Source organism: Chanos chanos, chromosome 8, assembly GCF_902362185.1.
Source record: "Chanos chanos chromosome 8, fChaCha1.1, whole genome shotgun sequence".
Classification (NCBI taxonomy): Eukaryota; Metazoa; Chordata; class Actinopteri; order Gonorynchiformes; family Chanidae; genus Chanos; species Chanos chanos.
In genome coordinates, this window is record NC_044502.1 from 35,392,488 (window position 1) to 35,404,325 (window position 11,838).

Genomic DNA, 11,838 nt, shown 5'->3' on the forward strand with positions numbered 1-11,838 from the left:
TGTCCATTTTGATTCCATCGTTCAGCCACACATTTGGCTAATAACACAACAAACACATTTAGTTCATGTAAACAAACCAGATTATCAGAGACATATCAAAATTACTGGGCATATGTAATATAACACACTTCTAATAGCAGAATGAAAGGGAAACTTTTTAACATTCTGCACTTCATAAATCAGTGGTTTATCACCATTTTTCATCATTAGAACATTTCTACCTAAAAACGCTATGTCACCGAGTTATCTCTTAGCAAGAACACTGATATGTCTCAAATAATACATTCATTATCAATTCACTGAGACACTGATATTCCTTCAAAGATCAACAGAGTGTGTCTGTGTGTTTGGATGTGACACCCATTAACACCAAAAACTTGTCATAGACAGTACGGCAGACAATATCCTGTATTACATTACTATAGCCTCACAATAAGCATCTCCGTTTCCTAAAGCAGGAAAGACCTTGTCGCCAGCACTGTCAGTAACAAGGGCACCTTTTTTTTCAACAGTGGATGTATTAAGGAAGGAACAGGGTGTACATTAGTCCTCTGCTCTGATTATTGCTGTGACATTAGATAATTAATTGACAGCAGCGCGCTAGCTGAGACCTTGAGAGCATTTGTGTACATCCGCTGCAGTTCACAGTGTTCTCTGCGCTTCCTGTGAACAGGAACCGTGAAACTGGGCCATGTTCACGCACAGGTTAAACTGCAGTCTCGACCGGGCTATCACCTTTCAGAGAGAGCAGCTGTGCACTGGAGACGCAAAAGCCAAACCTTTCAATACATGTTCAACATCCTTTATATTTTTGGTACATGTACACAGATCAAGATGTGTCATCCCTGATTTGACAGACTACACAGGACATCAAAATAACACCACAGGATTTGAAAGGACAGTGAGACAGTCACTGCCATTGACAGTCACGTGTCAGGACATGTTTTTCACTATATATATATTTGGGAGCTCCACTGAGCATGCACAAAACCACAGCGTGGGTAGAGATTGGTGTTATCTCAGGGGTTTTCCAATCAGCAGGGGGAGCCAGAGCAACATGTGGTCACCTAATGCACACCTGCTGAATAATTTCAATATCAGTAAAAATTACTGTTCCCTTTATGGAATTAGATACTGAATATGAAAGAGTGTAGGTTCTGTTCGTACATTCAAGTACTTGAAATAACACATTACAGTAAATCACACCTCTTAAAGCTTCAAAAAATAATTTCCTGTAAAAATCCCAATGATGAAAATTTTATCCCAGTCATGAGTAATGTTTTGCTCCCCTCAAGTGGTCAAAAATGGTATTAGTGATATCATCAGAGTACCAGCAATTATCATTCGCAACCACTCATGAGTAAAAAATTGCCTTTAATCTTTTTAAACTTGGGGTAAATACTGATATATATGTAGCTATTGTTTATTTACATTGAATTAAAAACATTACTCAAAGACATGACCATAAACACACCACACTAAAAGCATTGGGTTTTTTTTTCCTCCTAAGGCCTCCTTCCATATCTGACACTTTAAAAATGATCAGCGCGGGGGCTGCACAGGAACATATTAATTAGGTGGCTTTCTAAATTTACTCTGGAGGAAAACACGAGGGACACACAGTCCCTCTTTCTTGTTGACGGTCTCCCGCAGCACGTATTCATTCACCACAGTCTGGAATCCGGCCTTTTCAAACAAACTGGCCAGATCCTCTGAAAAAAAAAAAGAGAGAGAGAAAGTGATATGGTTAAAAAGCACCAAAACAACAGTTCACCTCACCATCTCACATACGACTGACCTCTGGAGAAGAAAAAGGACCTGGTTCCATCTTGCCTCACATAAAAATTCTCCCCGAGCTTATTCCCAGATTTAAAGCGAAGCATGGCATGGTCGTAAAGACCGTAATCTCGGAATAAGACCACCCCACCTGGCCTTAAAACCTGCGAAAGCACAAGAATGCAAAAATTCATACCCATTGCACTAGTGACACTTACACTTATTAACACAATGTAAGCGCATCCTGGATAACACTCCATTCACTAAAGGGGTGAAATCCTGGCAGTATCACAAATAAATGATATTAAGATTATTTTATTTGTGCCATACAGTAATTTGTCTCAGACATTACAATTACTGCATAAATTAAAAGAGTAACAGACAGTACATTCACAGAATATTTTAAATCGCTAAGCTAATAGTAACAATGCCCTCACCTTACAAAGATTCTCCAGAGCTTGTTGCATCTTGTCAGGATGAATAGCAGACAACACAAATATGAGTGTGATCACATCAACGCTTGCTGTTGGGATGTTGGCCTGAAGATCATCTTTGGTTAAGTCACACTGAAAGGCCAGACATCGCTCAGTAGAGTATAGAGGGTTTTGCTGAAATAAAAAACAACAACAACAAAATACCCAGTCAGCTAAATAAATTACCTGATTAGAAGCACAGACCGTGTTGACTACTGGAAGGCAAAATTATAATATTTAGATATCCATATCCATAAGTTGTTTAATCAGAGGTACATACAATCCATGAGGTTAACCAGTCTAACACTCACCTAGCACACCCCTATGACAGGAGTGTTTATGTATGTCTGAGATTTTAGGTTTGCTGGATAGACAAGGCTGAAAGAACTGAGGACTATTGGACAGAGGTGAGAGAGATAAGTGTTTGTCTCCTATTACCTTCACAAATTCAACAGCCCGAGGTGAGAAGTCACATGCATAGACAAAGATGTTGAGGTCCTCCTCCAGAAGAGGAAAAATGCAGTTTCCCACACCACAGCCAGCCTCCAGAAGTACCAGCTTCTGTGACTCAAACTTTACACACAAAAAAAACAAACAAACAAACAACCAAAAAACATCAAAATGCTCGTGAGATGCGGCAAGCAGGGCTTTAAACACTCGTTAATATCGTACAGAAGTTTTACCTCTCGGCACGCTTTCAGTTCCTCAAACTCTCTGGTGGTCCAGTGCCTATCCTTAAAGAAGTTTGTGGTATTTCTTTTGTAAAATAAATCCCAGTTTTTCTGAGCCTCCTTCTCGAGCTTCTGCTGCTTGAACTCTGACACTAAAACCCGGTCATTTTTAAGTTTCTCCAACTCCTCCTCAGTCAATGTCCTCACATTTAATTCTTTTATTTGGCCATTTGTCGATATGGCCAACAAAGTGTTTGACTCCACTGAGGTCTGTTTACATGGTTGTGCCATTGTCAGTGTGCTACTGCTACAGCAAATCTAAAAAATTACTAGCTAGACGTTGGACATCTCATTTTAAACATGATTACGAACACTCGACAACTGGGTAAAATCTACCAAAACTAAGCAAGTGACAAGATAAACCATTTAATGGAATTTTGGAAAACAAAACAGTATTCCTCTTTAAAAAGAAAGACAAAATACTGTTCGGACATGTGTCGGCGAACAGGGCAGCGGGAAGAGCACCGTGAAGGCAGAAACAGTTTATCTTAGTAGTTGTCGAAACAAATTGTTTTTCAAAGTAAAAGCACAAGCAAATCTTTTGTGTCAATTAAAAATGTTTGATATCCTCAAGGCCTAGTTGCAATGAAATCAAAAGGGAGCAATCTCATCCACAAATATATCACTCATCAGGGCTACAGCAAATCCGTGTTTCGTCTGGATGATTCTCAAGTAAAACACGAATTTTCAATGAATGCTGCAGCTGTGCTCAGCGCTTTAGAGAGCTGTTAGTTGATAATCATTGGGGAAAACAATGGCATTTCCTCAAAGACGATAACCATCTGGAGACTCCTGAAATTTTTATTTTGAAGTACTGCAATACTAGCATGGTTTAGAAAGTACGCCTAACTGTTGCTAACTTCATTACTTCCTCGTGTGTTATGGAAGTAGGGCGAAAGTAGTCTAACTCTTCAAAACATGGCGGTTGTAGGCGCTGTATGCAACTTCAGAAGATGTTCCACATTTTCTTTGAAATCTCTTACTTGTGCACGGGTAAGAACTGTATTTTTTCAGTCCGCACATATCTGTTGCCTAGGTTACATTTCTCCTGTTAAAAATGGTGAAACTGCTTGCCGTGTATGTAAATAATTATTTGGTGACCTCTCCCACTTTTGTGTTTTTAACGACTTGTTTTGGATAAGCCCGGACAACTGGCGAAATTTCTTTTGTTTATGTTGCTGGGGATATATAATAATAATTGCATATTTAAATACTTTCGGCGTCTCTTGCCATACGGCTATCATTACCTTTCACCTAGTGCCCTCTAGTTCAAGGCTCGGCTATCCATGATGCATGTTACATTAAGACTCAGTCTTAGCTGTTCGTCGGTGTTAGTAACGATTATCTTACCCATTTTTAACAGTTCTTTGGGAGTGGAACCAACCCCTTATATCAGAATGGTCCTCCCCAAGCTAAATTCTTCCCTGCATCGGAAGGAGCGATGCTGCTCCCTGGAACCTTCAAAAACAAAGTAGCCTTCATCACGGGCGGAGGCACTGGGCTTGGGAAGGGCATGACAACCACTCTTTCTACACTGGGTGCTGAGTGTGTTATAGCAAGCAGGTTAATCTCTCTCTCATTGTCTCTTATTGTTTCTCATTGGTTCTCTATTCTCTCTTTTTCTGCAACATGCATGCTGAGCACAAGGGCACACAAGTGAGTTTTCCACAAAATATTAATCAAATAGGGGTTTTTTTGTCATTTCAGAAAGCTTGATGTCTTGAAACAGACTGCAGAGGAAATCTCACAAAAAACTGGAAATAAGGTTTTGACTCTTCCCTTTAAACTTTCTTACACACTATTGAAGCTTATATGTACAGCTTTATGTTTAGTACAATAGACACACCATTGCAAATTTACACATCTGTGTTCCGTATCTCCAAAACAGATTTGATGTTGAGTTTCTTTCAGGTTCACGCCATACAGTGTGACGTGAGAGACCCAGCCTCCGTGGAGGCTGCTGTCAGTCAACTCATTAATGACATAGGTCTCCCTGATGTACGTAGGTATAGAGCTCACTTGCCTGTAAAGTGGTGACACTGTAATTCCCCATCTTTATCTCCCAAGGCATTGGGTCAGAGCATTTGTTTTTGTCTGTGTCCTTCCTCAGGTGGTGATCAACAACGCTGCTGGAAACTTTATTTCACCTTCAGAGAAACTCTCTGCCAATGCATGGAGGACTATAACAGACATAGTGCTCAATGGCACCGCCTACGTGACCCTTGAGATCGGCAAACGTCTCATTAAAGCTGAAAAAGGTAAATGATGCTTTTAATGTTGATTGACTTTTTTAATAATTAAGAGCAATGTACCCATACTAAAACACAGTTATTCTCTCCATGATGTTCATAGAAAAGAAACAGAGATCTGGTTGCAGTCATTGGTGGACTAGTTCCAATGCTGAATATGTGAGAACAGGACGAATGCCAGAGGGGATCTTGCATTAATTTTCCACATAGAGTCTCTCTTTTGATACAGTATTAGTTTGGGTAATTTAGATTAAGAAATGAACAGATGGGAAGTATTTTATTGGTGGTTTTTTCATTATTATTATTATTATTATTATTATTATTAACTTAAGAAGCTGTTCACCACAGGAGGGCACTGCATACACAGGAGACATTCTTGCACTGCTTTTGCTATGTCACTGAAAATCTACATTGTTGTTTGTTTTTTTTAACATTACAGGGTAGGACATATATTTAACAATACATTGAAAGTAAGTTCACCTTTAGAGACTTGTGTGGCATTAATCTTGTCACCCAAGTGAAACAACGTACGGCTGTTTGGTCAGCAATAATGTCTACGGCGAGTATTTTTGAGCTTTTCACGAACAGCCGTTGACCTCTATAGTTAGACAGATGCTCACTCTAATGAGAGAGAATTTAGTGCACAGAGCGTGATGATAGTAGCGTTCTGTATCGTCCAGTGCCCAAGGCTTAGTTTGGTATTACTGTACACGCTTCTCCCTCTCTAGTCAAAGGAATGGTTCGATGAACTGGTCGTTTTAGCTATACATCACGTGCATGTTTGACTTGTTTGGTCTGCCGTATAGATTATTTCCTTTGCTTTCTCATCTTAGTCGTTCTTTCAATGTGTCCTTTTCCTTTGCCTCTCAGAAGCACAGGTCCAGCCTCTCTGCTGATTATTTTGACCTTTACCTCTCCTTTGAACATAGTAATTACTGAATGCACAATTAGTATGTGTTGCATGAATGCAAGACGCATAACAAATCGCGTGTTTTTGTTTTGATGATTTTTAAACACCCTGACAGGTTCAGCATTAGTCTCCAACATGCCTTGCTGAATTCTGGAATTGTATGTTCATTCTGTTGTCATGTCTCAGTGAGTTGAATAAGACACGTCTACAAGTCACTGTGATTAACAGATTTTATTTGGCATTCAGGAGAGTTTGCATGGCTGATAGCTAGGGAAGTAATTTCAGATAACTATCAGTTTTAAATGAACACAGTGTGCCTCGTGATTTTTTTTTTGTCCTAGGCACAATTTTCAAATAAGGATGGTGTTTGTTTTCTGTCCCATTTGATGAAATAATTTTGGCTTTTGCTCAAGGCAAAGGCACCAAGATTAATTTTTGTTCTCGCAAAAAAAAAAAAAAAAATTCAACTGTTTTTCTTGTTTTGTGGCGGTGCTTCCAGGTGCAGCATTTTTGGCCATCACAACAATCTACGCAGAGAGCGGCTCAGGCTTTGTGGTGCCCAGTGCAAGTGCCAAAGCAGGAGTGGAGGCATTGTGCAAGTATGTGTAGCATCGGTCATGTGTGGACATGCTCCACTCTGACTGCCTCTGTAATAGACTGCAGTGAATCAGGAACACTGCTCACCACGGCCCCTGTGGACATGACTCACTGCTCAATAAGTCAAACGCCACACTACACTGATGTATTGTTAAACTGGAACGTTAATTGAGAGTATTGAAGGTGCTGGGGCTGTTCGTGTCCGTAGTTTGGATAGGACATGAGGTAGACGGACAAAAAACACTCTTAATTTGAATGATCCATAAAAGGAGATGCTGTTTCTAGTGAACTTGAGGAGGACCATCAACATGAGCTGATTAGCGAGTGAATAATGCTCTTTTTCTGCTGTACGTGCAAACAGATTGTGTCTGGCGCAAAATCCCCTTTAATGTCCCCACAGATTGATAAAATGCATTGTTCCCTTTTTTGTTTAGGATGAACAGAGTCAGTAATACAATCTGACAAAAGTGCTTCTCCGTTTGTAAACTAGACCTCTTTCTTTTCCCTCTTTCCTCTGAAGTGCCTCAAGCACTTTGGTGGCACTGATGGTCCATGACTTTTCCCTTTTTTTCTTTTTTTTTTTTTGGCTTCATCTGTTTCACAGGAATAGGAGGGAAGCATCGTAATGATTAATGGCCTCTCTAATTCTTACATCTGCTGTGTCTGACAGGCTTGTAGGTAGAGCCAGGCATAGCAGAACTACAGAGTAAAATACTTGTATGCTATACATGTTTCCCACTGAAAATACAAACACTGTCAAACTCTTAACAAATGTGCCCTGACAGCTGGTATGGGTAAAGTTTTCTTATAGGCTTCTATCAGCCATTGTGTCAGTGCCTTTTATATTAGGCAGTAAAAGTCTTTTTTTTTTCATTAAATGGAATTGCCCCCATAAGGAATAAATCATAAACTAAAAAGTTTGACCTCTCTCTGAACCTTCTAAAATTGGCATTCAGTTTCATTTAGGGAGGTATTCTCAGCCAAATTTCATCCACATATGTCTCTCTGTCCTTGGCGAACAGACACCATATTTCTATATATGCAAGGCATTGGATCGTAAAGCTAAGAAGAGACCCAATCTTACAGCCCTTCTCCCCCTCTTTGTCATTCAGAATGACCCCAAAATGATACACCCCTCCCTTATCCCATATCTTGTTTCTTTTGCTATTGTTAGATAAACATAATTGAAAAGCTTTTGGTTTCCCAGAGTTACATAATTGCATTCAGAGCCACTGAAATCTATTAAGAGATTTAAATGAGAGGGGGACAGTGCATTTTTCACTGCCAGCTGCTGAAACTAAAGACAGATTGGCCTCCTTGTGCTGCAGGTCTCTTGCAGCTGAGTGGGGAAGATACGGCATGAGATTCAACATCATTCAGCCTGGGCCAATCAGGACAAAGGTACTCTCTGAAAGTCTGTAGCCCTTTTCACTATAATCATAAGAGACGTCATGTAACAAGCTGGACTTACTGTGAGCTGACTGCTCGTTGCTGTTTGCTCGACTACCACAGCATGCTGTTTCTTTCTTTCTTTCTTTCTTTCTTTCTTTCTTTGTTTTTTTGTTTTTCTCCTCTGCAGGAGATTTGTGTCAGTTTATTGTGTCTTTCACTTAGGTTTTCTTATGCATCTCCCCACATCGCTCCTTGTCAGCAAATGGAATTCTGTTTAATGCCTTAACAGCGAGGACATCGTACAGATTTGGTTAACGTTTGCTTTTTATTGTCACTTAAGGGTGCCTTTAGCCGGCTGGATCCCACAGGTATGTTTGAGAAGTCAATGATTGGCAGAATACCCACCGGTCGACTGGGCACGCCCGAAGAGATCGCCAACCTTGCTGCTTACCTCTGCAGTGACTATGCCAGCTGGGTGTCAGGAGCGGTGAGTCGTCTGACCTTGTCTATGCACATTCTGTCGTCTCCACGCTGGACCTTACCCCCTCCACTGCCCCACTGGGCCTCTCCGATTTCCATCGCGGGGACACGGCACCAAGGGCATGCCCTCCAGTCCCGTCCCCACTCGTTCAGCTGACTGATTCTGAACAGTGCGGGCAACTCCTATCTCAGCTGAGCAGTTAGAGCACAACAAAGGTTTAATGTAAGGTGATAATCATGATGTGAGATTGATCGATAACTGAATTCCTTATGGTAAAGATGATATTGGATTCGCTACTTATAGACATCGTTTCCCGTCTTGTGGCGCTCACACAGTCCGCATGGGAAAGAGTCAGTGTTGGCTGAAATGAGTTTGTGTCGCCGGTAATGTCTCTAAGTGGTAAGTGTCTCGGTCTGATCCCATTGTGTTGATGTGCCTTTTTGGTCAGAGTCAAATTACCTCCTTTTCCGGCCTGGTCTTTGTGTTCACGTATAGTCATACTATGTGCTGTCGTTGGCCAAACCACAGTAGCGCCCTCATTCACACCCTGATTTGAATTTTTTCCACGTTTGAACGATATTTATTCTCCTAACAGTGGCCTTCCGTTCTTAGGTTATCCGAATGGATGGTGGTGAATATGTGTCCATGGCTGGGGAGTTCAATGAGCTGAAGAGGGTAATGTACTTCTCATACTTACACACTGTCAGTAGTTCTCTTACTGAACAAAGCCAATATCCATCATTTAAATCCATAGCCTAATGACTGGATTCAAAACAATGTTTGTTTTTTAGGTCACTAAGGAACAGTGGGCTATGCTGGAGGCCATGATTCGGAGCACTAAAGGATCCTAAGTGAAGTCCATTCTGAGCGCTGAGTTTGTCGCTCCACACTAGAATTAAAGACATCACCTGCCACATTTTGGTGCCTATATAAATGTCTCTACAGGAGTGAATGTATAGTTGTATTGTTGAAATATGGGCATTTCGTTAACATGAAATGGCTTTTTAGCCATCCACATGCCTCTTTAATCAGAGATGTTGATATCTGTTTACCTGTGGGGATCTCTGAGAACAGTAAATGCCTGCCTTCTTACAGCAAATCTCCCCTTTCTCACAGTGACTACAAAAGATGTCTGAAAGCTTTTGTCTGTTAACACGTTTAACTTTTGTATCTTTTCAGAATCCCATTAATGATAATTGTAATTATAATAAGCGGGGTTGTGTTGTTTTAGGAGGGTCAATAAACATTTTCATAAATCATGCAGGCATCAGACTTTCATTTGTCACATTTATGCATTATGCCATCATTTTATCCCGCTGGGTAAGAAAAATAAAAAAAGGCCATTTTGTAGTTCTCAGTGTACTGTGCTCTTTTTTTCCTAAGACAACATCTTTCTGCCTGGTGTTTTGTTTTTTAAGTGTTCACCACCACAGTTTACCAGATGTAGTCCAGTGACCAGATCTAGGCACTCTCTTCTTCTTTTCATTCTCCCTTTTGTTTTCTCTTATACCCTTCCTTTTCCATGGAGACGGATGAAGTACATTCGTGTTTTGATTGAGCAGTGTGGATTGTCAGATGAGATTAACTGTGTTGGAGGCCTTCCCTTGTCTTTAAACAAACACCGCTTGACAATGTGATGGCGTGAATCACAGTCTAATGTGTAAGGCGGAGGGAAACCCTTTCAGTTTCATACACAGTTCTCCGCTGCACTGACCTATTGACCCTTGTGGAACAGTGTTTTCCACTTTCCTCAGGGTAAATGTTTCTTCTATTCATGCTTGTTCTTGTTAACATTGTTCAAAAAAAATGGATGCTGTGGCAGGGTGTTCAAAGCATTTGGACTTGTTCTTTCCCATATGAGCAGCACAAAATTTCACCCCATTATATGACTCCGCACACTGTATCCCTAGGGTTAAATGTTTGTCTGGTTGCTTGTGAGATTTAGATTTAGTTTTCATGCTTCTTTAAGAAAAATGAACAAACTGTGGAGATACACCTCAAATTCCTTAAATATATTAATCTTAAAATTGTGTTTCTGATGATTCTAATGGACACACTATCGGCATTGCAGTCAGGTAAACACATTTTTTCACACCTACTTTTCGTGCAGTGCATCTCCAAGATAAGACACGGCTGTCCATTCAACAACCTGACGAGATCAGCTGTTCAATTATAAGATAACATCATGAAGCTGAATTGACTTAAAGTCTATGAGTAATGCCATTTTGTTTTGGCTAGTGGTCCTTTGAGCATAAAGGTTTTTACCTAATCCAAAATGTTTCTATCTGCATAGCCCAGGTTAGGAGAGTAATATGCAAATGATGGCTCTGCAATGAAAATATGTCCTTGAATTAATGTGGTGAGTCAATATGGCTATTGAATTTTTGTGAATTAAGGGATGTTCTCCGCTTTTTCTTTTGGAGAGCAATCGTTTGTAATGGTGAGTAATAAATCATCAGAGGATATTCAAAACATTCCAAACAGCTTTATAGGTTTCTTAGAGGATACATTTAATTTGAGCTGGTCTTGAAGAAAAGGGTCACCACACCGCTTCACACAAACAGGTTTTTTTTAGGCAGTAACTCAATACGTTTAATAACGCACACATTACACTTACACAGTGTTTCTGGTGTTGAGCATAGTGGAACATGGCATTCTTTAACAGTGCAAAAAAAGGTTTTGACATAATTTTTTCGAGACTGATTGAACAGCTCGTGGGCAATGCGGTTCAGATAGATTGTATGTGCTTACAGAATCATTAATTCCTTAATAAGAACCTTGCCTTCAGCTACAAACATGCACTGCATAAGTATATTCAGATTGTTTCAGATAACATAATCCTTCCATTTGTTTTTTTTTTGTTTTTTCACATGTTCATTCAACCTCTTACACTCTTGTAACGTGTTATTGCTTTGGCTATACAATATTGTCAGATAGAACTGTAATTCTAATAATCGTAATTATTTAAGTTATGACTTGACGTGCAATTTATTAAGAACTGACAGGGATTCTGTGATACTCAGGTCTACATTTCATCCTTGAAGATGTCATGAATCGTGGGGTATTATTAATATTATACTGGTGTGCAAGATGTAGGTCATTAATTATTGTGTCAGTCTCGTTGTTATAAAATCTGTACACGTAGAAACGTTGTAGAAACAACAAGATCGAAAATAGCGTGCCACCAGCGTCTCGTTTACGTCCCTACGTACAATTCAGTCATTGAAAT

At 40.0% G+C, this 11,838-nt stretch overlaps 2 protein-coding genes across 2 annotated transcripts; one reads left to right on the top strand and one right to left on the bottom strand.

The window, feature by feature from the left end:
* Positions 1–1,490: 1,490 nt before the first annotated feature.
* Positions 1,491–3,405, bottom strand: mettl6 (methyltransferase 6, methylcytidine). Its single transcript, XM_030782463.1, has 5 exons — positions 2,933–3,405; positions 2,688–2,822; positions 2,214–2,384; positions 1,799–1,940; positions 1,491–1,712 (listed from the first exon to the last, which is right to left on the bottom strand). Exons 1-5 carry the CDS (start codon positions 3,209–3,211, stop codon positions 1,570–1,572), a joined length of 870 nt encoding a protein of 289 aa, XP_030638323.1. The 5' UTR covers positions 3,212–3,405; the 3' UTR covers positions 1,491–1,569.
* Positions 3,406–3,854: 449 nt separating this feature from the next.
* On the top strand, positions 3,855–9,927 carry decr1 (2,4-dienoyl CoA reductase 1, mitochondrial). The gene is made up of 10 exons (XM_030782359.1): positions 3,855–3,973; positions 4,344–4,543; positions 4,688–4,745; positions 4,892–4,978; positions 5,091–5,238; positions 6,639–6,738; positions 8,065–8,137; positions 8,469–8,615; positions 9,222–9,284; positions 9,401–9,927. The coding sequence occupies exons 1-10, from the start codon at positions 3,899–3,901 to the stop codon at positions 9,458–9,460; spliced, it is 1,011 nt and encodes a 336-aa protein (XP_030638219.1). The 5' UTR covers positions 3,855–3,898; the 3' UTR covers positions 9,461–9,927.
* Positions 9,928–11,838: the final 1,911 nt, after the last annotated feature.